The 27,991-nt window shown below is 39.8% G+C and overlaps 2 protein-coding genes across 2 annotated transcripts in view; both read left to right on the top strand.

The window, feature by feature from the left end:
- The first annotated feature begins 15,177 nt into the window (after window positions 1-15,177).
- On the top strand, window positions 15,178-20,831 carry LOC141343101 (uncharacterized). Its single transcript, XM_073847697.1, has 4 exons — window positions 15,178-15,412; window positions 17,858-18,697; window positions 19,798-19,827; window positions 20,095-20,831. Exons 1-4 carry the CDS (start codon window positions 15,325-15,327, stop codon window positions 20,145-20,147), a joined length of 1,011 nt encoding a protein of 336 aa, XP_073703798.1. The 5' UTR covers window positions 15,178-15,324; the 3' UTR covers window positions 20,148-20,831.
- Window positions 20,832-22,278: 1,447 nt separating this feature from the next.
- Window positions 22,279-27,991, top strand: part of pop1 (POP1 homolog, ribonuclease P/MRP subunit) — an 8,774-nt gene continuing 3,061 nt past the window's right edge. Inside the window, exons 1-4 of the mRNA XM_073846891.1 lie at window positions 22,279-22,376; window positions 24,335-24,410; window positions 24,504-24,608; window positions 26,421-26,596. Of these exons, the coding sequence (XP_073702992.1) occupies window positions 24,335-24,410; window positions 24,504-24,608; window positions 26,421-26,596 (357 nt within the window). The 5' untranslated portion in view covers window positions 22,279-22,376. The remainder of the gene's footprint in view (window positions 22,377-24,334; window positions 24,411-24,503; window positions 24,609-26,420; window positions 26,597-27,991) is intronic.

Here is a 27,991-nt window from a genome sequence, read left to right as displayed (position 1 = left end):
TAATAGTATATGTTTTGCTGTCTCTCGTGCATTACAGTGATTGCATAGCCCAGTGGGATGTTTCCTTATTTTGTACAATGTTGCATTTAAACCAGTATGATCCATTCTTAGGCGCGATACTACCATCTCCTCCCTTGGGCTCCTGCCCATCTTCATATTTGTGACTACCTGTTTTTGAATATTGTATAAATGACGCCCTGTATCTGCTACGTCCCAATAATACTGCCATATTTTGAGTATGTACTTTTTTATGATAGCTTTAACCTCTGCTCTACTTACTGGTACTTGTACATCTACTACCTCATGCTTTATAGAGTTTTTTGCTAGTGTATCCACTATTTCATTTCCTTCCACCCCTACATGGGCAGGAACCCAAAGGAAAGATACCAATACTTTCTGATTATGAAGTGTGAGGAGTAAATAGAGAATTCTATATATGAGGTCTTGTCTACATGATACCTTTCCAGACTGAATGCTGGTTAATGCTGACAGACTATCTGATGCTATAACAATCTCTTTGCTCTGAATATTGCCTTCCACCCATTCTAGTGCTAGCAAGATAGCTATTAACTCCACACTGTATACCGACAGGTAGTCTGTTGTTCTTTTTTTACATGCTACTTCATACCGGGGTATGAAGAAAACAGCACCAGTCCGGCCTGTTTCAGGTTGCTTTGATCCATCTGTAAATATAAATAACTTGTCTTGATATTGCTCTACATAATTCTGAACTATTAACCACTGTGGCATTATTTCTGATCTTTCCTTTAATATTTGCTGCAAGCTTATATCTACAGATGGCATAACAAATTTCCAAGGTGGAATCTCTGACATAGCCACAGTGGGGCTTATCTGCAACTGACTGAGACCTGCATTTTGTGCTTTTACATTCCCCACCCATCCAAAGCTATTGAAGTTGCTTTTATTATGTTCTGCACACTCTTGCAAGACTGTCTTTGTGGGGTGCATTATACTATGTCCAATATGCCAACATGATCTTGGCCCTCCTAATACGGAGCGGCATCTCTCCTGTCTCTACCTGTAATGCAGTTACTGGTGATGTTTTAAATGCTCTAGTACATATTCGGAGTGCCTGTGACTGTTCCACATCCAGCTTTTTAAGGTTAGTTTCTGCAGCTGACATATATGCCAAGCAGCCATAATCAGATGCAGTCCTCATGAGAACCTGATAAATTCTTATTAGTGATGCTTTACTTGCTCCCCAGTCTCGACCTGATAAACACCTCAACACATTGTTAATCTTTTTACATTTATCTCTAACCTTATCAATATGCTGACACAAAGTCATTTTCTCATCAAAAAGAACTCCTAGGAATCTCACTACCTTAATCTGCTCCAACTTTTGTCCATACAGTTTCAAAGGTACTACTTTATGTCGTTTAGAGAAGCATATAACTTGTGTTTTTGGGACTGAGAGTTTGAATCCCCATTTATGTCCATTGTTCCACTCTCTCTATTGCAGCTTGCATTTTCTTTCTTAAATACTCTATATTTCGACCCCTAACCCAAAGTGCCCCATCATCTGCATAAAGCGATTTACCTATATTTCCTCCTACCTGGTCAAAGATGTCATTCATCATAACATTGAACAGTATAGGGCTGCAAACACTACCTTGTGGGGTACCATTTTCCACTAGAGTAGTCTGTGCCAACTTTAACTTCTATTGTCCTTTTATCCAAGAAGTCTAGTACCCAATTGTATAATTTACCTCTTATTTCTATTTTATCAAGTTTAATAAGAAGACCATCCTTCCACAGCATATCGTACGCTTTTTCGACGTCGAAGAACACAGCAATTACACTTTCTTTATTAGTTTGTGCTTTCCTAACTTCTGCTTCTAAGCACAGTATCGAATCCATTGTCCCCCTACCCTTACGAAACCCAGACTGATATGCAGAAAAGAGTTCCCTACTTTCTATAAAATAACGTAGCCTGTCTGTAACCATCCTTTCCATAATTTTGCCTAATTGTGACGTTAGCGCTATAGGCCTATAACTTGATGGGTCTGAAGCATTTTTACCAGGTTTTAGTATTGGAACTATCACTGCTTGTTTCCATTTAAGTGGGATTTTACCTGTATTCCATACCATATTGAACAATCTTAGTACTACCTCCAGTGATACATCCTTCATATTGCCTAGCATACTATAGCATTTAGCATCTTTACCTGGTGTTGTTTGTCGCACGTTTAGAATAGCTCTTTTTAATTCAAACATAGTAAAAGGGAGGTCCATATCTCCCCCCGGTGCAGATCTTTCTCTTATCCCAGAATTTTCCAAAAGTGTCTGCTCCCTATATTGCTTTTCTGTTATGGACACATTTCTAGAATTGTGAACTTTCACAAACGTATCTACGAGAAGCTCTGCTTTTTCTGCATTACTACTTATTATTACTACATAGCACCGGTATTTCAACACTTTTACCTACTCCACTCATTCTTCTGATTACTCTCCATATGTCTGACAACTGAGTTTCATTTCCAATTTTATTACAAAACTCTCTCCAATATATACGTTTTGCAGATCTAATCGTTTTCCTAACTATCGCTTGTGCTCTTTTATAATTAATTAAGGTTTCTATCGTGTGGTGAGCTTTAAGCTGCCTGAATGCTTTGTTTCTACTTTTAACTGCTTTTCTGCAAATCTCATCCCACCATGGCACATTCTTTTCCCGTTTATTTCCTCTGCTTTTTGGTATTGTTTTCTCTGCTATTTGTATAATAGAATTAACTATTTCATCATTCATTTCTTCTACATTCCTTATATTTTTATTCAATAGTTCCATACACTTAATCTCATTCATTTCTTGAAATGTCTGCCAATCGGCTTTATCTAACTTCCACCTTGGTATTCTCGCTTCATTATCCTGTTGTATTTCTATGCCAATCCTAGTTATTATTGGATAGTCATCACTACCCACTGTCGACCAGTCTTTTACTTCCCATGTACTGATTCCTGCAATTTCATTTGATACTAGTGTTAGATCAATAGCACTTTCTGTGTTACTTGAACTATTGTATCGTGTGCCCTTTCCATCATTTATACATATCAACTCTTTGTCACCTATAAACTCTTCTATTACTGACCCATTAATATCTGTATCCTAACTTCCCCATAATGTACTATGTGCATTAAAATCCCCACACACCACTATTTTACCCTGTATTGACCCACATACTAACTCCAATATACAGTATCAGTGTTTAATCTACTACAAGGGTTGTAGAAATTGACTACATTTATGCTACTTTCCCCTGACCATACCCTAATTACAACAGATTCATTCTCTATTCCTTTACTAATTAATTTATACCTTATCCCATTTTTAATAAAAGTTGCAACACCTCCACCTTTTCCTGTTTCTCTATCCTTCCTGATGGAAGTATATCCATACATTACAAATTCTAATTGTGGTTTTAACCATGTTTCTTGCACACATATTACATGAGGTCTGTCTATTAACTACAAAGTTCTTAAATTCCTGTCCATTGGCTATAAGGCTTCTGGCATTCCATTGCAAAATGACTAGTATCATAAAGAACCACCAGCCCATGTCTGAGAGCTTGTGTTACCTACCATTAACATTTCTTCCACTTCCTCACAACTAAGTCCTTTTATTCCTAGATATTTTTCAGCTGATTTAACTATTATTTTGATTTTTTCTGTCTTTCTGTCTGTCAGTTTATCACCTCTACCATAAACAACACAAATTCATTTTTTCCCACGACCAGCACATCCTTCTTTGCCTCTATTTCCTTACAGTTCTCACAGGTCTTATCTTTGTTTCCTTAGATTTCTGGTTTATAGGCTTCCTTTTCCCTAGACATTTTCTTTACAGCCTCTGCATAAGTTATTCCTTGCATTGTTCTCATTCGCTGCACCTCCATTGCCCTTTTGCTAGCTTCACACCCGCGGTAAGCTGAACTGTGTTCTCCTCCACAGTTACAGCATTTAAGCTTTGCTCCTTCTCCACACTTCCCATACTCATGTTCTCCTGAACATCTGCCGCTACATGGCCATATTTCTGGCATTTAAAGCATCTCAAAGGGGGAGGGATATATGTCCTGACCTCGTAACTCATGTAGCTTATGAATACTTTACTTGGAATTTTAACTTCATCAAACTTAATCATAACAGACAAGCTATCACATTTCTCCCCATTCCTGGTTGTTTTTAGACGTTTTACTTCCAGCACTTTTGCCCCTGTCACATTATCTCTGATCTTGTTCATTTACAGGTATTCCTGTAATGACTCCCCTACTCCTCATCTTATTTCCAGTTGAGACGCATTTTACCCTTTTGCCATCAATTCTATTCAGTTCTATAGCTTTTTCTTGTTGCGCTTTATTCCTACAAAAAATCAGCAGCGCCCCACTTCGCAATACTTTTGCATCTTTAACTTCCCCTAACACCTTGTTTATCGATCTTGTTAGTTGTATCGGATTCCGCTCACCAAATGACGACCCCTCCTGAGATAGTGTCATGATCACTTTATGTTCCTCTTGTTGTCTACTTATTATCAGGCTTTGTTCACTATCTGTTTCATCTATATGAGCTACTTCTTTATCCTTTTTTTTTTTCGTTTTCTTGATCGCATTACATTCCAAACACTCCTATCTCTCCCGCCCTCTTCTTCGAATCCCATCTCACTTCCTGTCTCCTCGTGTCCTTCCGCCATCTCCTGCCCACCTCCAGACAACCTCCTCTTTTTGTTTTAAGGCAGATTGAAGACTTATAAGTGCATTACCGCCACCTATCTCTCAAATGGACCATTGACACTCTACAGTCTCCTGATTATCCTACCAACCCACATGCAATCACCCTTGATTCTTATACCAGTTTAGAGTCAGGCTGCGTCCGAAATCGCCTACTTCTCTACTATTTAGTAGGGAAAAGCAGTAGGCGAGCGAATAAGTATGTCCGAATCCTTAGTATGTATAAAATAGTAGGCGAGAATTAGTAGGCGAATGCACTAATTCTCGCGAGATTCGGGCGTACGTCTACTTAAAGTGCGTCCGAATATGCCTACTTACCTACTATATAGTAGGAAAAAAAGAGTACGTGAAGAAAGAAGTACGTTCGAAACCTCAGTATTCATAAAAGAGTAGGCGAGAAATCCCCGGATGTCCTACTGCTTCAGCCCAGATTCTGAAGTGTTCATCGATGGACTCTTTTCAATCCCAGGAGGCCACAGGAGGATCAATACATCATCATCGAACGTGATTGAGAACCGCAACGAGGGTGTTTACAAATGTGAGTATTACAAACCAAAACACGGTTCCCTGTCTTAAAAATCATATTTGTTGAGCTACTGTATCGTAAACTGTTGATTTGCAAAAGGTGCCAAGATGTTATACAGTATGCTATAGTATATTTGTGATTTCGCTGTTAAAACATGTTTTATGACGTATAGCCAACATTAAGCTTCAGGTAGCACACATAAATTTACATAGATTTACATAAAACATATACATTTTAAAGACGTTTAATAAATGTCTATTTAACAAATGACAGGAAAATGTTCTAGAGCACATCATAACACGAAACATCTGAGTGAGTGATGGACGTTATGTGAGAATTCACTGTCAACACTGCTTTACATTAATGTAAGTAATGTAAATAAACACATGTACATATAGTAGGCCTAACTGAACTTCAAACTCATTTCAAACAGAGCTATAACAGAACTTTTCAGATTCTTGATTTCTGTGCCTTTGTTGCAGATCTTTTGTGGTGGAGCAGGACCTGAAAGGAAAGGTGACTGGAGCATTTTTGGGGAAAAGTAAAATCCGAAACTTAATATAAAGATTGATCATTTTATAACTTCCAATACAGAGATCAAATGACATTGTGCTGTTAAAATGACAGCTTTTGTATTATATTTGTGCATCTTTGTATGATCTGAAATGTCTGCAGACTGGTGTGTGCAGTGAGAAAGGAGAAATCCACAGCAGCATCCTGGAAATGGTTGAGTGCCATCGATGAGACGCTCCATCACTCCACCTGCCCTTTGTCTCATCTGGACCAGATGTTGCTGTGGTCTCTTCATCCTCAGTAGAAAAAGAATAAAAGACCAATATGTTTAAATAAAGCTTTGTTCCATGTGTATTTATTTATGTTCATGGTTACTTTTATTATTTTACTAATTTATTCATGTTTCCTGTTGTTGTCAGTAAATAAAATATAACATTTTCATAAGCGTATGCAATTATTCATTACTTCATTGAAAAAAAAAACATTATGCTTGTTTAACTAAAAATATCATTAATTATTAGTCAGCATTTATCATTATTATTGTTGGTAAATGTTGGAGTGGGCTAGCAATGCAATGCATTCTAAAGTTATTTTAATTTCTAAGTAGTGATACTTACATTTTCCGAGTGTAAAATCAACAGCCTTCTCCAAATGTAAGATCTTTGAGCAACTGATCCACGTCTCCTTTGTGCAGATGTTGCAAACATAGAGGATAGCGTAGGCCTACTAGGTAGGGTTGCTGTGTTACTGATGCCATGAGGTGTCGCTGTCGCTCAAATTTTTGTATTATTATTACTGCAGAATTTAATTCCATACAAACTCAGGTAGGGATGCACCGATCCGAATCGGCCGATCATGCTTGCGCGTTTTGTCAGTAAAGCCGGTTCTATAATCAGCGGTAAATCCCATCAGGTGCGTGATTTCACGTTGAGCCGTATATACTACACACAGCCGTTGTTTACCGACGAGCTGCGCAAATCCATGTTCATTATCAGTGTGAATGTGTGCAGCTCGTCAATGAACAACGGCTGTGTGTAGTATATACGGCTCAACGTGAAATCACGCACCTGATGGCATTTACCGCTGATTACAGAACCGGCTTTACTGACAAAACGCGCAAGCATGATCGGCCGATTCGGATCGGTGCATCCCTAAACTCAGGGAAAGACTTAAGTATCTTTAACAAAGAACAATCATGACAGAAAACCTAACTATAATAGGTTTGCGTACATAGTACACGATTATATACAGAAAAAATGATTAAATATATTTGAATATTCATAAAATCGCAATGAATTAAAAATTGCATTTGTTGTTTTTGTTATTTATTTATTATTATTTTAAGTTTCAGGGATGAAAGGAGAGAGAAATTCAGCAAGAAAAAGGAAAACAAATGAGATCTAAGCTAGTTTTGCACAATTTTGCCCATTAACATATTCAGGACAACAAATTTGGGGGTTTTAGTCATTTTAGTATTGTTAAAAATATAAAAACTTCAATCAATCCAAAATAAGCAAATTTCATCAACATCAAAATGTTTACAGATAGATGAATTAAATCCGTCGCTCATATCATTTCATGTTGCGCTTGTTATAACGTCATAGGTCACATGATAACGTCAACATTTTAGCGCTCGTTAAGTAAGTACTTATTGAAATTAAGTACCTACTCATTGAGTAGGCGATAGACCTTTCTCACAACTTCCGTATTTTGCACCGGAAATACGCAATTGCTGTGTAAACCTATTTCCGCCCCAGTATGCCGGTAACCAGTTAAACAACAAAGATGGCGCAAAAATCGAGCAAGATTGTTTGTAACATCACGACCACGACTCTTATATTGCTTTAATAAAGTTGTACATGTCCTCTATACTATCCATACATAACCTTATAACCCTAGTCCTCGGTCTAAGTGCACACACTAGTAATTTGTTAGCCTGATTGCTCTCTAACGTTAGCTACGCTACTTACCTTGAAAGTTATGGATAAACGGGAAAACGCTTAACGTGGCTTAACGTATGTAAAAAACGACCAGGAAACCCCAAGTTTCTGTCAAACCTTACTTGGAACAAACACTAACTACTGTCAAAAGAACGAGCCCTTATTCCACAGACAAAGTGAAAAATATCACGTTAAGCGTTTTCTCCCCCATAGAAGCCCATTATAAGGAAACTGCTTAACGTGGTTTAACTTACCTCAACAGCGACCAGGGAAGACCAAACTTCTGTTACATTTCACTTATAATAAACACCTGCTGCTGTCAAAAGAACGAGCTCTTATTCAGCATATAAAGTGATCGCCCCCATAAGTCCATTATAACAAACCATGTTAAGCTTTTTCCTGTATGGAGTTCAATAGGGAGAAAAACGTGATATTATTCACTTTATATGCTGAATAAGAGCTCATTCTTTTGAGAGCAGAAAGTGTTTATTATAAGTAAAATTTTAAGCCACGTTAAGCTCTTTTTTGTATAATGGACTTCTATGGGGCGATCACTTTATATGCTGAACGAGAGCTCATTCTTTTGAGAGCAGCAAGTGTTTATTATAAGTGAAATTTAACAGAAGTTTGGTCTTCCCTGGTCGCTGTTGAGGTAAGTTAAACCACGTTGAGCAGTTTCCTTATAATGGGCTTCTATAGGGGAGAAAACGCTTAACGTGATATTATGCACTTTATCTGTGGAATAAGGACTCATTCTTTTGACAGTAGTTAGTACTTTGTTCCAAGTAAGGTTTGACAGAAATTTGGGGTTTCCTGGTCGTTTTTTTACGTACGTTAAGCATTTTAGAATGTCCCGGATAAACTCTTAGTGGAAAAATGTATATCCTTTATCCAATTTGTTCCTCTTTTTGAGTTTTCCTCCACGACTCTTATCACGTCGGCAAAAGTTATTTTGTTAGTATATTTTATCCGGTGAGGGAAGTTGTGTAGACTCTCTCCATTTTAATTTTAAATTACCCGGCTTTCTGCTGTGTTGACATTACACAGGAAGTCTGCATACCCTGCGATTGCGTATTTCCGGTTTCTGAGAGAAAGGTCTATTTCGGACACAGCCACCGCTTCAGCAGCTGAGCTCTTCTTCTTGTTTATTGGCCAGTCGCTCCTCAGGCGCTTTACTGCCACCTGCTGTTCCTTCAGATCCTCCTTAGACACTCCACACTAGTGTCCAGAGCCATCAGGTGATTATTTATTCACTCATGCTCAATCAACACTAACAGTTGTAATGTGTAAATCCAGGTAAATGGTAAATTAACATCAAAAACTGAAGGCTGCAGTTGTGTCATTGTCTACAGCAGAAAAGTGTGTCTCCGATCCTGAAGGACTTTTAGTTCCTGCCCATGATTTTCAACTAATCCTAAAGACTTCGATACCATTGCTCAGATATGTTTGATTAGGGTTGATTAAACTTACTAAGGCTGGGGTCGATGACGTCGCGGAGCTAAGAGGGTGCACGGTGGCCTAGCTCCCGCATCTTTCGATATTTTTCCGACTTTTAACTATACAAAAGGTTAATTTCACATCTGTTTGGAGTTATATTTCGGAGCAACAACATGTCGAGCAAGGACGGAGGTACTTGTCCGAATGAAAAGGTCTAAAATCCCAACGAAATCTTCGGAGCAGACCTGCCGACGCTGACTCACAGGATGGCGGCACATGCGAGTGTGGCTATACTCACTTAAGCTTACACGCGAAGTCACGGAGTGCATCAGCAAAGTTTTGGATGAGGAACTGTCTACGTCCACGAATGTTTTGGATGTTATTTCGCAGCGCGTTGAAGACAACACTAAACGTATTACCGACGCGGAGCGCCGAGTCTCTGACATTGAAGACACCGCAACCTCGACGGAAAAAAAGCTGAGAGAAACAGAAAAGTTAATGCTGATGTTATCTGAAAAGGTGGACGACTTGGAGAACAGGTCAAGGTGAGACAATATACGGATCGTAGGGCTTAAAGAGGGGTTTGAAGGCTCACAGCCCTCTGCATTTTTCGCTTCTTGGCTACCAAAGGTGCTTCAGCTGGACACTGCGAAAGGCCACTTTAAGATCGACCGTGCGCACAGAAGCCCACAGAGGGGTGACAGACCGAGACCGGTGCTCATCAAACTCCACAACTTTGCCGACAAACAACGCATCATTTCTGCTATAAAGACCAAACGCTACCTGGAGGTGGATGGTCAGAAAGTCTTCATTCAGCAGGACTTCTCTTCTGTCGTCAAGGAGAAACGTCGGAGTTTCAACAAATCTTGCGAGGTGCTGATTCAGCGTGGCATTCGATTCACCATGCGATTCCCTGTAAAGAATTAGATGCAGCTCTTTCAGCCTTAAATCAAATCTTAACTAGAAAGGCGGAGACCTCATTGCTTTTTGCAAGGCAGAGGTTGTACGAATACGGCAATAAGCCAGGCCGCTTGCTGGCACGACTGGCTAGGGGTAGGAATGAGGCAAGCGTGATTTCATCTCTTAAGGATGGCAAGGGCAGTTTAACTCATGATTCTAAACAAATAAATACAATTATGAGACAGTTTTATCAGAAGTTGTACTCATCAGAGACTAGTGTCTTTGCTGACTCGTATCATTCTTTTCTGAACCGAATTAAACTTGCTAGTCTATCCGCTGAGCAGCAGGCAGGTCTGAATAAGCCTATCACAAAGGAAGAAGTATTAGAGGCAATTAAGTATCTGAAAGGTGGCAAGGCTCCGGGCCCTGATGGTTTTGGTCCGGAGTTTTACAAAAAAACAAGCAAATTTATTTTAGAACCTCTAACAGATATGTACATTGACTTATTTAAAAAGGGCTGTTTACCAGCAACTTTAAATATGGCATATATCTCATTGATCCAGAAAAAAAAAAAACATTGGATGAATGCAGTTCTTACAGGCCAATAAGCTTGCTAAATGTGGATTGTAAACTGTTATCCAAGCTTTTAGCAAGAAGACTTGAATCACTCCTCCCTCAGCTAATAAACCCGGACCAGACAGGTTTTATTCAACAAAGGCTGTCAAATTCCAATGTCAGGAGACTGCTTAACATAATACAGTATTCACAAATATCTAAAGCTCAAGTGCTCGCCATTTCCTTAGACGCAGAAAAGGCGTTTGACCGTGTGGAATGGGCGAATATGTTTGAAGTGCTGGGCAAGTTTAATTTAGGTGCAGACTTTATTAACTGGATTCGGACTCTTTACTGTGCACCAACTGCTTGTGTTATTACCAATGGCATTCGCTCTCCCCCTTTTCCGTTGGGGCGAGGTACAAGGCAAGGCTGCCCTCTGTCCCCTCTCCTTTTTGCCTTAATTCTGGATCCTCTTGCAGAGACTATTAGAACTCACATTGATATTCAGGGGGTTAAGATAGGCCAGTCAGTTCATAAAATCGCATTATATGCCGACGATATACTTCTATTTCTTACAAATGCTGAAACCTCTATTCCCACTGTTCTCAAGACTATTGATTCTTTTAGTTTGATTTCAGGTTATAGGATTAATTATGATAAATCTGAAGTTATGCCCCTAGGGGGAGATATCTCTTCTAGCTCCTTGTTAGGTTGTCCCTTTAAATGGGCTAAGACAGGCCTCGCATATCTTGGAATTCGACTTTCACCTGATTTATCAGAACTATGGAAACTTAATTTAGTCCCACTTATTAAAAATATAAAAGACGATTTAGAGCGCTGGTTTAACCGCCCCATATCTTGGATGGGAAGAATTAATCTCATTAAAATGAACATCCTTCCTCAAATATTATATCCAATGCAAATGCTACCACTCTGGTTTCCTAAAAAGAATAGTTTTGATCTGGAAAGAAATTTTTCAAAATTTATCTGGCAAGGGAAAAAGCCAAAGGTTAAGATGAAGATCTTACAACTGCCAGTAGATAATGGTGGACAGGCGTTACCCAATTTAAAGTTTTACAATTGGGCTTGCCATACTCGTACAATTTTGAATTGGCTGCATTCTTATTTGAAACCCCAGCCTTGCGTTGATGATTGGGCGGTGATGCCATACTCGTTGTTAAGTCTGCTTACGGGTAGTAAGGGCTTTAAGTTAAGGCCTGAAATTAAAAACAACCATATCATATTTAACACAGTTAAAGTATGGCAGGACATCATGAAATGCGCAGGGAGAAGGGGCGTTTTGTCAGGTCTGACACCTTTGACTGGCAATAGAGATTTTCTCCCTGGGGTTCAAAAATCCTTATTCCATAGATGGCATGGAAAGGGTATAAGAGTGGCTGGTGATTTATTTTTAGATAATACTTTAATGTCTTTTAACCAACTTAAGGACAAATTTGAGCTTGAAAGTGGTAGTTTTTGGGGATACCTTCAGATCCGTCACTTTATTAACTCTTGTAACCTCAAGCCTCCTGGGGAAATGCTTGTCTACTGCAATATAGATGACTTTTTATTGAAAATGACTGATACACGACACCTTATTTCAAAAGCTTACCTTCTTTTTTATACAATGGATCACAGTGGTATTGATCATATTTGGCGTACTTGGGAGAGAGATCTCAGTACTGAGTATATCGATGACGACTGGGTAGATGCAGTTAAATCTATTAGAAGTATATTCACTTGCAATAGACTGGTTGAAACGCAATACAAATTATTGCTAAGACTCTACATTACTCCACGAATTCTGAATAAGATGAATAGTAATCACTCTCCATTATGCAATAAATGCCAGAGTGAAATTGGAACTTTCATGCTTTGTTTTTGGCATTGTCCACACATCACAAAGTTTTGGGATGGAGTGGCTCGGAAGTTGGGGGATATTTTTAAAATAAACTTTACCAAGGACCCTGTTTTGTTTTTTTACTTGGCTTGCCAGCAAAAGACATTGCTTTAACCGCTGACCGGTTTCTACTCTGCGGTAAACTCCTGTTACTCGCGAGAAAATGCATCCTTATTGAGTGGATTCACCCTAGACCCCCATCACTTTCCCTTTGGTATCGAGAGATCTTCAGAATATTGCCGATGGAGAGACTAACTGCAGTGGTTAGGGGAGACAGTGCCATGTTTGAAGAGATGTGAGGGCCTGTTTTGGAACATCTCCCAACCAGTTTACAGGAGATTATATTTAGGGGGAGATTTGTATTTGAATAAGCATTCCTTTCTTACTGTATAACCGGTTTCCTTGTGCTGTATGAGATAGATTGGGATGTGAGGTAAATATTTAGGTCAAGAGGTTCATGATAGGCTGAGAATTTTATATATATATATATATATTTTTTTATTGTGTTTTATTTTATATTATCTTTGTTTTGTTTTGATTATTGTACCTTAACATGGTTTAACCTTTGTATTATTTGTATTTGTGTTTTTGTCTAATGAAAAAAAAACTAAGGCTGTGTTCAAAATGCTTTACTATCATACTACTCTTACTATTTCTGCAGTACCCAGTATGTGTACTGTGCATAGTATGCAAATTTTCTCTGTGCATGGAATACCCAGATGACCTACTATATTTGCCAGAATCTACTAAATATAACTCAAGTACACTGAAATCAGTGCAGAAGCTGTGTTCGGAATGACACACTTCCATACAACTCCTACTATATTGCAGTATGTTATGTGTATAGTGTGAATTTTCTGTAAGCATGGAATGCCCAGATTACCTGCTATTTGCTGAAATGTGAGGTACTGTAACGTTGCTGGAAGATACAAGGCGAAAGAGGGTCTAGATGCAGTAGTTTATTGGGAATCCGTGACAAAGCAATAAAATCCAGAGGGAACAGGAACTCAGACAAGGGCAGAGACAACCATTACACATTTAACAACTGACAAACCACAGAGGAAACACAAAGACTATTTATACACAAGACAGAGGTAATGATCTAATAGGTAACCAAAGTAACTAATGAGGGAATGGGTGTGGAGCAATGAGTTTCCATGACAACAAATGAGGGGGCAGAGAGGCAGGGAAGCAGGAAACAATGAGACACAGAAACTACAAAATGAAAGTCCTTAAACACAGGCACAGAAAACACAGACCAGACTCATGACAGGTACGCATCCGAAGACACTGCATGGGATAATGTTTCCCAGTAAACTGGAGGTGGGAAAAGTAATTGTAAATTTAACACTTGTATGTATATACACATACTTGTAAACTACAAACCATCTAAAAGAAATATCACTAGGATATAAATTGTACTTTAATCTCTACCGCACATTTCCGATCAAGTCAAATGACGTTGCCTTTATCTCTGTAGCGCTTTATACAGTACAGATTGCTTGCTGGCTTGGCAGTTAATCTATAAGCACAGTTTCACACAACATCAACATTTTATGTGGAATAATAATCAGTCATGGTATGACTATGGAATATTGTCTGTTATTCAGTTGCTTAATGAACATGGTTTGCTTTTGACATACACAGAATTCATGAAAAAGTTAAAAATTCCTGTGAAACCAGAAAGAGCTTTATTTCAGAATCAGAATCAGAAAGAGCTTTATTGCCAAGTATGCTTGCGCATACAAGGAATTTGTTTCAGTGTTATTAGCTTCCAGTATACAGAGACAACAACGCATATGTAAGCATAAATAGACCAAAAATAAAAATAGAAAATAATAATAATAATTTGTAAAAAAAAAAAAAAAAAAAAAAAAAGACTATGCTGTTATTTTTGATGCAATTCCAAGTAAAGTTGATGCAATTCCAAGTAAAGATTCATTATTATGTAATTCTGTACATTCCATTAATACTGACCAACAACAACTGACTTGTGCTATATTTATTGGCCATATTAATATTGTTAAAGTCATGAAAGAAAGTCATGACATATTGTCAAGTATATGGTGACCCATACTCAAAATCAGTGCTCTACATTTAACCCATCCATGTGCACACACACAGCAGTGAGAAGCGAACAAACACACACCTGGAGCAGTGGGCAGTAATTGGGGGTTCAGTGCCTTGCTTGCAGGTACCTCAGTCATGGTATTGAAGGTGGAAAGAGAGCCATTCATTCACAGTTCCCACCTTCAATTCAGGAATCGAAAAGGCGACCTTCTGGTTACAAGCCTGACTCTCTAACCATTAGTATCGAACACAGAGCTGAGGGAAGAAACAAAAAAATGTGAAAGAATTTATCCATACTTGTTATGTGTTTCTGATTATTAGCTGTTGTCCACAGTTAATTGTAAATTAATTTAAAAGTATGCATTAAATTTATGCTTGCAGATGATTTTATCTGAAGTGACTTACAGTGCACTTAGGGTTATATTTTATCAGTTTGTACACAGCCTTATGTTGGACTATATTAAAACTGAATCTTCATACTACAGTATCTAATATGCATGTGTTTTAGAGAGGCATACAGGTGATTATTCAGCGCATGCGCATAATCTCCAGCGCGCTCCAGTGAGTTTGAGCTGCAGCGCGTTTCATTCCGCTCGTGTCTGTTTGACATGAACACATGCGGCATATTCAGCCCTCATAACTGAAGAGTGCTATTTAAAAAAAATAAAGTTTAAAAAAACATAGAAAGTTTTGCGTGCACAGGCACACAAAGAGTCATCCTCATAAAGCTCGAGTGATTTTGTCAGAATGGGTTGTTCATCGTCCAGCACACAGACGCTCGCGCAGGAGAACCGACCTGGAGTCAAAGCGGAGGAGGCGAACGGAGAAACTCTGCGTAAGTCAAATACAAATGTTCATTTCATAAATGTCATTACAACACATATTAAACTAAAGCAGTTTTGTAAAAAAAAAAAAAAAAAATTGGCATGATAATATAATCAAACATGTGCATGGATTATTGACGGTGCCTAACACAACAATTCATAGTTAACCATCCTAATCCATTTAGTCAGAGATGACATCTGTTCACAGTAGCATTTATAGGTGATCTTTAATTATTGGAACTGATATCCTACATGTGAAAAGTTATGTTGATGTCTGTCCAGCTGTTGCTGTGTTGTCAGTGAGTTTCGGCTGTAAGATCCCTAAACAGATGATGGATATCAGGACAGACAGCTCAAACCCCATTTAGGACACCCGCAGCCCCAGGCGTCGATCTGTTTCTCTGGTCCGACCAGTCCGCTGTGTTTCCAGATCATTTTCACATCGGTGCTTCCATTGAGCACAGAGTGACTCTGTTCGTGAGATGTAGTCATTGCTTTACCCTGTTTATCAGACTCCAGTCTCGGCCAGAGCAGAACACTTTGCATCATTTCATTTCCAGTGGCTGTTGTCTCTCCTGATCTGCCTCGTTTCTCTCATAGGTTTGGCGTCATATGTAAAATTTACACACAATTTAAACTCTGATACAAAGTCTCACACAGAGGAATATTGCAGCTGAGACTATCACAGAATTTAGTGACATGTGAAATGATTAAACCTTTACAGCCGATCTAACGCTGAGATTCAGGAGCCACACGACTCAAACAAACTCGAGCGTGATGTAAACACACACCTCAGGCTCTGAAACTGAAGATGGACCGTGTGTGTGTGTGTGTGTGTGTGTGTGTGTGTGCTCATGATCCTCATGTTCAAGTTAATTCAGGAACACAGTTTGGCTTGTGATCATGATTAGATTTATGCTTTGGAGGAGAGGGTTTGGGTTTATGGTTAGCATTAGGCAAGGCAAGAAGTTTCATTTAAAATGGATTAAAATGAATCACGAGGGAAACCGTGAGAATAACATAATGCAGCGCTTGTTGAGAGAGATTTAATGGACTAGCGATGAACGCAGTCGGCACAGAGGATGCTTGAACTCTGTGTTTTTGTGTTTGACCGTCTCTGGTGGCTCTGCTGATGGTGACGTGTTCAGTCCGTATGAACACAGTATGACTGTCTGTGTCTCCACATCGGTTGAGAGGGACATATTGTTTATCGTGAGTCTGTTCACTGTTTGTCTAGAGTTTGTCATCTTTGGCTGCTGTTGTTTGAAGCTGCTGTCTGTCCTCAGCGCCGCTGACCATCAGGAAATTACTTTTTCTTCACGGCGTTTGAAATGAGCTCTGATCGGGGCAAAACCTCCAGGCGTGTGTGCAGGAGTGTGATGTGTGTGTGTGTGAGTGTGTGAGTGTGTGAGTGTGTGTGTGTGTGCAGGAGTGTGATGTGTGTGTGTGAGTGTGTGAGTGTGTGTGTGAGTGTGTGAGTGTGTGAGTGTGTGTGTGTGAGTGTGTGAGTGTGTGAGTGTGTGTGTGTGTGCAGGAGTGTGATGTGTGTGTGTGTGAGTGTGTGAGTGTGTGAGTGTGTGTGTGTGTGCAGGAGTGTGATGTGTGTGTGTGAGTGTGTGAGTGTGTGAGTGTGTGTGTGTGTGCAGGAGTGTGATGTGTGTGTGTGTGAGTGTGTGTCTAACCTGACACGCATTGTTCCTTCACACACACAATACACACTATAAAACCTGATTTATAAGCTCAGAATTACTAAAATTGCTTTTGTTTTTGAAAATAGAGATTGTTTCATCATTCAGCTTTCTTTTCTCACACTGCTGACTGTAGGATTATTATTTTAGGAAACAGCCACAGACTGGACAGCATGATGTTCTTCTAACTTTGATTCCTTATTATGCAAATAGAACGATGACATCATTGCCGTTAGGGTTAGATCGTGAATGCTGTTATGAGTGTGACTTTCAAACTCCACAATTATTAAAGATGATAAAAACCAAATAGAAGTCATTTTGTCCTGAAATGACCTAAACTAAATATGTGTGATGTTCATTAAGCACTTGAGGCTGAATTAATTGCAGGGAGGGTGTGAAGAAGAATATAAAACAGTAAACGTTCAATATGCTGCTATTCTGAGTGTTTCTGCTGGGTTTCCATGAGAGCATCTTCATGATGCTTCATTAGTGTTTGTGGAAAGATAAATATTAACCATTTCATTGAGGCAGGAATGTGTGTTTTCAATTATTTACTCACTGCTACAGTATGAGTATCTGAGTTCAGCTAACTCAAACGTGTCGAGGCTTGCTGATTTGTGTTTGTCGTAACCCTTACAGAGGACCATTTAGCTTATTTACACTGAGAAACTAAAAGTAAAAATTTATGCGGATGACAGACAATTATGTTTGCATGTTTAACTATATATACTATATTTCTATAAACTATACTTCCTCCTTTTTTGCCAGTCTCTCGTAATGGGATTGCAGCAGAAGACAGCGAGACCGTCTCAGATCAGATGCAGTTGCCAGTTCAAAGCGTTCTCCCGGATGAGGTGGGTCCCGGACCGGGCGAGACGGTGGATGACGTTCAGGTTGAGGCTTCAAAAGCAGAGCAGCCAACAGTCAGCGATAGTGAAGCCCCTCTGGAGGGAGGAGATCCAGCAGACGTTCCTGAAGCACCGAGTCCTGCGGCCCCTGCTGAAGAGCAGCGAGATGTTTGTGCTGCTTCTGAACCCACGGACACCGCAGCTGCAGAAACCTCTCTAGCTGTGGAACCAGCATCAGATCTCACTACCACTCCAGAAACCAAGCCAGCAGAGCTAACGGCAGCTCCAGACGTCCCACCAGACACGAGCTCAGAGCCCACACTAGAGCAAGCAAACGCAGCTCCTGAAGCTACACCAGTGGAACCAACCGCAGCTCAAGAACCAGCTCCAGTGGAGCTCCCCTCGAGTGTAGAGTCACCTCCAGCTCCTGAACCCACTCCAGTGGAACCCGACCTGAATGTAGAATCAGCTCCGCCTGTACCTCCAGAGCCCACTCCAGTGGAGCTAAGCCCCGTTCCAGACCTAACTCTGTCTGAGCCTGTCCCGAGTGCAGAATCGGCTCCTGCCGAGGATCCGACTGTGTCTCCGGAACCCGCCGCAGTGGACCCGAGCCCAGCTCCAGAATCAAGTCCAAGCCCAGAACCCACACCCGAGGAACCGAGCCCAGCCCGACCGACTGCGGCAGCGGCGTCCGTAGAGGAGAACGTGACCTGCGCAGACGCTCCCACACCTGCGGCGCAGGGCGCAGACGCTTCAGAGGGTAACGCATGGGAACATGGGCAGTTCAGCTCTAGACACGGGCAGAAATCCAGAAACGAGCACTAATTAATAACACAGTTCACATCTGCAGCAACAATCTGTACTTTTAAATGTTGTTTCTGAACGGTTTTAGGACAAAGCACTGGATTACAGGATGCTTGAGAATTGAAGTAAAGCACTGGTCACTACACATACTGTAGTAAGGCAGCGCATAACTAATGCTGGGTAACAGAACGAAGATTGTTGAATAGAGTTTATTGCATTCTAGACAAAGACATTACAGTACGGCCCACCAGCACAGAGAACATGTCACCGTTTTCTTCACATCTGCACCGTGCACAACAGCCTCTTGCTAACGCTTCGTCGCGCCAAAAACACAATAATCTTGCGCTCTGTTGCCTCAGATTATGTAAGATGAGCGCTCCGAACGTCCTGCGATGACGGCAGCGGTTTGTGACACGCGGCGCTGGGCCGTGCCAGAGCATCTCTTTACACAACCTTGAATGATAATCAGTATTAATATTTTGATTCTGATACAACCATTTATTTAAAATATGAATGAAGAACGAATGTTCAGGCGTGTGTGAGAGTGAGACATTGAATTCACTACGCGGGCGCTTTTCTCCGATTTATGTGGGCTGAACGTTTCCATGAGCATTTTGACGAACACGACATGTAAGAGAAACACAAACCTAAAGATCTCAAACCAAACGTCTCTGTGAAACACCTGAAGCTGATGTCTTTTGGAAGACTTGCGGTCATTGTAGCAGCTTTAGGGCTTCATTACAGAAATGAATGTCACTAGACAAAGATCAAAGATCTGACTGATCTTGACCATTCCAAAGACATGTGACATGTATGTCAGAGATATTTATATTACAGTTTATGAGAATATAATATAAAAGAAACACAAACAAGTATTAAACTGCAAAGTGTGCCGTGATGCACGTGAAGAGTGCTTTATCAGCTCAACACACAGAATCTGAATGGTTTCTGCAGCGCGTGTGCAGATGATTTCACAGAGACGCTGCAGAATATTGTGTTGAAACTGCTGCTCACAGACAGAAATATCAGCAACATGTTTCTTGTGTGTGTTTGCAGGAGCCGTCGGTGAGGAGATCGCAGAAGATGGTGAGATGGGGTCAGAGGTCAAACCCTTAAACTGCAGTTTGTTGCTCATTGTCTTCACACTGCAGCCAACGATTTCTGCTCAAATTATTTGGAGATGAACAAGCAAATACATTTCTCATGTGAATTATGAGCATATCCATAGTCATTCATATAGAATAGAAATGTGGGGGTTATGTGGGTCTCGTTTATATACGTATCATGGAAGTGTTTTGTTTGAATTAAATAAACACAAGCTCTTTCGTGATAACTTTTATTTTTGTGTTTCAGTGGTCGGTGAAGATGGAGCTGATCTGCTGAAGTCCACAGAACCTGCAGATTGATGTCAGTGCGTTCATCTGAAGCTGTGAGACGTGCCTTTTATCTCAGTAGACATGAGCGTTTGGGCTTCACATAAGTTTGTACATAAATTAGTGTTTCTAAGTAGCATTAGCATCATTAGCATTGTTGTTAAAAGCCACAGAAATGCCTTTGAGAGCACAGTGTCCCGTGGGTAACCGGCTGAGCGTGGGACGAATGTTTGTGCCAGTAGATGAAATCACACCGCTGTGTCCTCATCTTCAGTAGAGTCCAACACAAAAGCAATATTAACTCATCTGAACAGACATGAGCCAATACTCCCATAACTGTGAATGAACGAAATGATGCTTAATAATGTGTCTTAATGAGGAGAAGGGCTTTGTCTCTTTTATATATTCAGTGCATTTTGCACCCCAGACTGCAGATGCAAAGCAGTTTGATTCTTTACGTGCATTAATCAATGACACAGGAAGGCAAACTGTAGTCTATTAATCAATAGTGTATGTTGTTGGTTTATTTTAGTACTGTTAGTGGTGATTGATAGTTACACTTAAACTGCAGAGCACTAATAAACCTCATCTGATCAGCTTTAAACTGATGCTTCAAATCTGTGAGCTCCAGAGGGAGAACAGCGGCTCAGTGAATCATATCAGTGTGTGAAATTCAGCTTTTTCTATAAATAAATAAATCAAGCTTTTAATGAACTATGACATGATCTCTGCTCATCATCTGTATCTGTCTTTTTTACCTTTATATGTGCACAGAATAAATACAATTACTGTTACTGAAAAAAATGATTGTACTGTCCTTCATAAAGATCAGTGTGTACAGTCGTGGCCAAAAGATTTGAGAATTACATAAATATTCGAAATTGGAAAAGTTGCTGCTTAAGTTTTTATAATAGCAATTTGCATATACTCCAGAATGTTATGAAGAGTGATCAGATGAATTGCATAGTCCTTCTTTGCCATAAAAATGAACTTAATCCCGAAAAAAACTTTCCACTGCATTGTTAAGAAGGCTTCAGGGCGTCCAAGAAAGTCCAGCAAGCGTCAGGATGGTCTCCTAAAGAGGATTCAGCTGCGGGATCGGAGTGCCACCAGTGCAGAGCTTGCTCAGGAATGGCAGCAGGCAGGTGTGAGCGCATCTGAACACACAGTGAGGCCAAGACTTTTGGAAGATGGCCTGGTGTCAAGAAGGGCAGCAAAGAAGCCACTTCTCTCCAAAAAAAAAAACCATCAGGGACAGATTGATCTTCTGCAAAAAGTATGGCGAATGGACTGCTGAGGACTGGGGCAAAGTCATATTCTCCGATGAAGCCTCTTTCCGATTGTTTGGGGCATCTGGAAAAAGGCTTGTCCGGAGAAGAAAAGGTGAGCGCTACCATCAGTCCTGTGTCATGCCAACAGTAAAGCATCCTGAGACCATTCATGTGTGGGGTTGCTTCTCATCCAAGGGAGTGGGCTCACTCACAATTTTGCCCAAAAACACAGCCATGAATAAAGAACGGTTCCAAAACACCCTCCAACAGCAACTTCTTCCAACAATCCAACAACAGTTTGGTGAAGAACAATGCACACAATCTCTTTCCAGAACATTTTCTTTCACCGTTCCAGGCTGGTGGGATGATCTCACCCCATTCATCCGAATCCCTGACTATTTTCAAGCGACAGCTGAAAACTCTTCAGTTTTGTCAACATTTGACTGCAGGTTAATTATAAAATAAAAACAACAACAATTTGCTTTCTTTTTCCTTTATCCCTCCCTAGTATTCATCTGAACAGTGTCTGAAACGTTCTATTTTAAGCACTGCAATAAATCGCTTGTTGCATTCCTCAACTGTAAATTGCTTTGGATAGAACCATCTGCTTAATAAATAAATGCAAATGTAATGTAGAATTAAAATACTAGGTAAGTATTTTGACACATGCCTGAGCTATTATTGACACTCATGACAAAACATGAAAGTCCTTTGCCTTAATTTATCTCTCATATGAGGTGTTTATTTTTTACTGCAGATCTTTAATAATTTTCATTTGACATAATGTAAGTGATTTCAACGATCTATTAGTGATTAGTTATCGTGTCTTTGAGCCGAATGAACTACATTTCCCATCATCCTTTAAACCGGAAATCGGCGCAGTTTGTGCACGTGTTTTGTCAGAGAGAGCGTGAGCAGCAGCGTGCGAACAGGAAACTTCCGCACAAACTGTTAAAAGCAAATAAAACAAACAGATTAACTGAGTTTCGAGGTGAGTGTTGTGTGCTGGATTCGCGTGTTTTATCGCTGAATCGATCACGAAACAGAATGAACTCTGTTGGTTTAGCGGAGAGAAGCAAAGATCTGTGGTGAAATCACTGTCACGCAAGACCAACAAATATAACGGGGATATTAGGCAGAAAACAGCAACCATCATTTAAGGTAAAACAGTATACTTTCACGCCCGGTGCCTTATTCGTTTGTGGTCATGTTAATGAATGTTAAATGACAGGTTTACCTTTTTGAACAAACTCTAATTTTACTGCAATCATATTGTGTGAAGATTGTGACTGTCCTTATGTTTGACATTCATTTAAATCAAACCTGTATCCAAAGTGACTAAGGAACATCGCAGTAAGAGTCAGCTGTATCTGCAATGCCAAGTCTTTAGTATACTAGACTACACACAGTACACCAGGACTGCAGTATACTAGACTACACACAGTACACTAGCACTGCAGTATACTAGACTACACACAGTACACTAGCACTGCAGTATACTAGACTACACACAGTACACTAGGACTGCAGTACACTAGACTACACACAGTACACTAGCACTGCAGTATACTAGACTACACACAGTACACTAGGACTGCAGTACACTAGACTACACACAGTACACTAGGACTGCAGTACACTAGACTACACACAGTACACTAGGACTGCAGTACACTAGACTACACACAGTACACTAGCACTGCAGTATACTAGACTACACACAGTACACTAGCACTGCAGTATACTAGACTACACACAGTACACTAGCACTGCAGTATACTAGACTACACACAGTACACTAGCACTGCAGTATACTAGACTACACACAGTACACTAGGACTGCAGTATACTAGACTACACACAGTACACTAGCACTGCAGTATACTAGACTACACACAGTACACTAGCACTGCAGTATACTAGACTACACACAGTACACTAGCACTGCAGTATACTAGACTACACACAGTACACTAGCACTGCAGTATACTAGACTACACACAGTACACTAGCACTGCAGTATACTAGACTACACACAGTACACTAGCACTGCAGTACACTAGACTACACACAGTACACTAGCACTGCAGTATACTAGACTACACACAGTACACTAGCACTGCAGTATACTAGACTACACACAGTACACTAGGACTGCAGTACACTAGACTACACACAGTACACTAGCACTGCAGTATACTAGACTACACACAGTACACTAGGACTGCAGTACACTAGACTACACACAGTACACTAGGACTGCAGTACACTAGACTACACACAGTACACTAGCACTGCAGTATACTAGACTACACACAGTACACTAGGACTGCAGTACACTAGACTACACACAGTACACTAGGACTGCAGTACACTAGACTACACACAGTACACTAGCACTGCAGTATACTAGACTACACACAGTACACTAGCACTGCAGTATACTAGACTACACACAGTACACTAGGACTGCAGTACACTAGACTACACACAGTACACTAGGACTGCAGTACACTAGACTACACACAGTACACTAGCACTGCAGTATACTAGACTACACACAGTACACTAGGACTGCAGTACACTAGACTACACACAGTACACTAGCACTGCAGTATACTAGACTACACACAGTACACTAGCACTGCAGTATACTAGACTACACACAGTACACTAGCACTGCAGTATACTAGACTACACACAGTACACGAAGACGTGGTACACTAGCAAACACTAGAGAGGAAAAAGATTAAGATTTCACCTTTTGAATAGTTCCATGTGATGTGTTTACTGTGTGTGTGTTTATTCTGCACACTGTATATAATGCTGTTCTGTACTGTACATCTCTCTCTATAATGTGTGTGAAATAATTTCTATGTGGTATGGCATGTAATGTCATGTATATACAGTGGAGTCACTTGAGTTGATTCAAATGAAACTGTGTTTCAGATGACGGGAGCAAAAGACCGAATGAGAGAAAAAAAGATGAAAAATCAGCCGAGAAACGTCATTTACACGAGCTCAGGTGATCAGTGCTGATGGAGACTTCATTAAGCAGATATTGTGATGTTTGATCATGTGTCGTTTGTGTTATTGGTTAAATGCTCATCATCTATAGGTCGTGGTACCGGGAGAGGTCAGGGGTCACAGGCATTTAGCTGGGTCAGAGGTCATCAGTCTGGAGGTCACAGTTACAGTCAAGATCTGCCCAAACACATCACAGGTAACATTCTCGACTAAAGAATAGTTCTATCAAAAAAAAGAAAGAAAGAAAAATTCTGTCATTAGATGTTTAGCAGTCACCAGAGGTTGTCAAGCTCCACAAAATAAAAACATAACAAAGAAGTACTTCATACAAGATTAGTGTCGTGTGTGATGTTTAAAACAAGATCAGTTTTGAGACACGTCTGAACCAGAATGTCGCATTATTGACGTCAGGCCAGTTATGACACCAGTGTTGTTTTCGTCAACGATGACGATGACGATGACGAAATCATTTCGTTGACGCAACTTTTTTTCATGACGATGACGAGATAAAAATGGCTCGTTGATGACTAAAACATGACGAGACGTGAGTTTTCGTTGGCGAGACGAGAATAGATGAAAATGTTAGTGGGTGGTCCTTCAGACGTTTAAAATGCACAACATTTCTGCTTATTGTGTGTGCCAATTAAAACCTAAGAAGTATCTGCCGCTATGGCAAGCCATTTTAGCATTAAATACTCTTTACCATACTAGTAGGCTATGGCAAGCCGTTTAAGCATTCTATCCTTGTTTGGTTACGCCCAACACCTGGCGTGCAGCGCTCAACATGCTCAACACGTCACATTGTTGTCACTCAGACAGACAGACGATTAACCATGATGGCGGCAGTTTGCACATTATTTCAAATGTATGTCTTATGTCTAAAACCATTCCTTCATTATTGTAATTATTGGTGAAAATAGTCGATCCGGAAGCTCACAATGTGTTGAACTATAGATCTGCTATTTTCACAACTTATAAGTGACACTACCCAACAGCAAAATACTTACTGACCTACAATAATTTGTTAAAAGACTACTTTTCCCCTAGCCTAGAATCTAGACGCGCCCCTAGCGGCAGCAAATTACATTTGCTTCTAAGGGCAGTCTAGTAACTCTCCGTTCACTTGAAATTTCCAAAAATCCAAAATCGACCGGGCCAATCACGAGTCGGTGGGCGGGCTTAACATGATGACGACTGACCTGTGACCATAAGTTCCGTCAGACGTTCTCTGGTTCCGTGAATTACGCGTGAGAGAGAGAGCGATGGCTGCTGTTAGCGAACAACTTTCTTTCGAATCGGCTTTGGCCGCCACTCTTAAAGACTTTAAGTTAAGCTTTTCTCTGAGAAAAGAACAAGAAACTGCACTGAGGTCGTTCTTACAAAAGAAGGATGTATTTGGATTTGGAGTTGACTACGTCACCTTCTTCGTTGCTCTGATTGGTTGTAGCGCTATCCTATTGCGTGGAGAGGGAGTTTGAAAGACAACCATTTATCCCGCCCCTCCGGTTGAGCGCTGTCTATGGAGAGTGCCCAGACCCTACATTTATGTGGGTCTGGCTTGTCAGGCTACTTTTCCCCCTTTTTTGACTAAAACTAGACTAAAACCTTTATGACTTTTCGTCGACTAAAATTTGACTAAAACTATCACATTTAGAAGTGACTAAAATGTGACTAAAACTAATAAGCATTTTAGTCCAAAAGACTAAGACTAAATCTAAGATGGTTGTCAAAAACAACACTGTATGACACACACACTTGAATGTACTCTGACGTTAATGTGATGTGAAAACGGGGAAACATCGAGGCCAATGATCTGAAATATAGTCTATTCCTGTTTCTCTGTTCACTTCAGCTGTATGGAGAATATCTCTGTGATTCTGTTACGTTCCGAAAGAAAGTGATGAACTGATGAAATGTGTGCCATGAATGAATATAGTGTATAATGTCAATAATTTTTGTGAACTAATCGTTAAGAAAGCAAAGTTTTAATGTTCATTCCTCCCTGCAGCCTCATATTTTGCTAAAGCGCGCGCCGCAGAAGTGAACGCTATGCTGAAGGCCGTCAGTAAACCTGCAGGCAGCTGTCACATCTTCAACGCTCTGCCGAAGCACATGCGCAGACGATCCATGAGCCACGACGCCAAGAGACTGCCGAGCCGACTGCGAGAGGGAGCTCAGAGACTGGTATGGAGAAACCTGTGACCAGTGTTGGGGAGGTTACTTTGGAAATGTAATAGATTACAGATTACCCTATTTAAAATGTAAGTAGTGTACCTTTTCAATTACTTTAGAAAAGTAAAGTAGCTGATTACATCTGATTACTTTTTGATTACTTTTAAGTTTCTAATGGATATTTTCAACTAAATCATTTTCAAGCATTTATACCCAGCAGGTGTGACCTTACAGTAGTTTACTGTTAGAATTTCAAAATCTTTCACCACTTGAATTAAGATTATATTAATTTAATTTTAAAGTACAGCCATCACAAAACCAGACCTTATAACAAAAAAAAATTGTTTACTGTTGTTACAAAATCAAAATTGTGCATAGCTATGACACTGGCAAGTAACAATGCCTTGAAAAACATAAATCTTAAAAAAGATTTATTTAAATATCTAAATTATCTATTTAAAATAATAATTATTTTTAGTTATATTTAAGAGAAAACACAATTCTAGATTATAATAAGTTAGTAAAAACAAGTTTTTTCTTCTTACTGGTATAATAAAAAAAAATAGTAAAAATCTGCATAATATTTTTTTTTTTTTACCACTATGTGAAGGTAAATCATTATACCATACAGGGCTAATAATTATTTCTCACTAACAGAAGAAAGAATAGATTCTAGAATAGATACTGCCAAATCCAAACAGACTCCATCATTGTAGCTGTGTCATAAAATCCATGGTATTGTGTTTTTTTTTTTTTTATTGTTTTAAATAAAGTTACATTTCATCTAAAACACTGCTTAGATTCAGAGACCAACTGGGGTGCTTCACTAGATTATAGCTCGATTTTGCAAGACAAAATGGGACAAACTAATTGAGAGATGTGTCCACTAGGTGGCACGTTAGGTCAACATCGATCATTATAGAGAAAAGTTTCAAGCCCTTGAGAAAAATAGATCTATATTATTCTAAAATAAACTAAACTGCAGCGGATTTTCATCCTTCAAATCATTAGTCACGTTTCAGCTGAAAATCACGCAGTAGTGTAAACACTGCTTTTACAAATGACACTCAAAATTAAAATGGGTTAATGTGATAAAATCGCAAGTTAGATCTGACATTACCAACCTTATTCAAGGAGAAAAAATGCAATATTTTTTTGTGAAAGGGTTCATAAATACAAGTGTGTCTGGTAAAGGAGGCTAGCAGGCTAGCTAATTTATGAATGTTTTTAATATTGGTCTCGAATACACAAAGGGGACGATGAACGCGCTGACAAAGAGCATTAACCTAATTGGCAGACGTGGTGCACCGCAAATTCAAACCAATCAAAAGCATCAGAATAGCACCGCTTTAATAAATGGCCTTAGCAGAAGGCATCGTGCATATCAAAAACAGGCAAAGAAACAGA

This window comes from Garra rufa, chromosome 9 (assembly GCF_049309525.1).
Source record: "Garra rufa chromosome 9, GarRuf1.0, whole genome shotgun sequence".
Classification (NCBI taxonomy): Eukaryota; Metazoa; Chordata; class Actinopteri; order Cypriniformes; family Cyprinidae; genus Garra; species Garra rufa.
The sequence above is the reverse complement of the archived record's forward strand: the minus strand, read 5'-3'. Positions and strand labels throughout refer to the sequence as shown.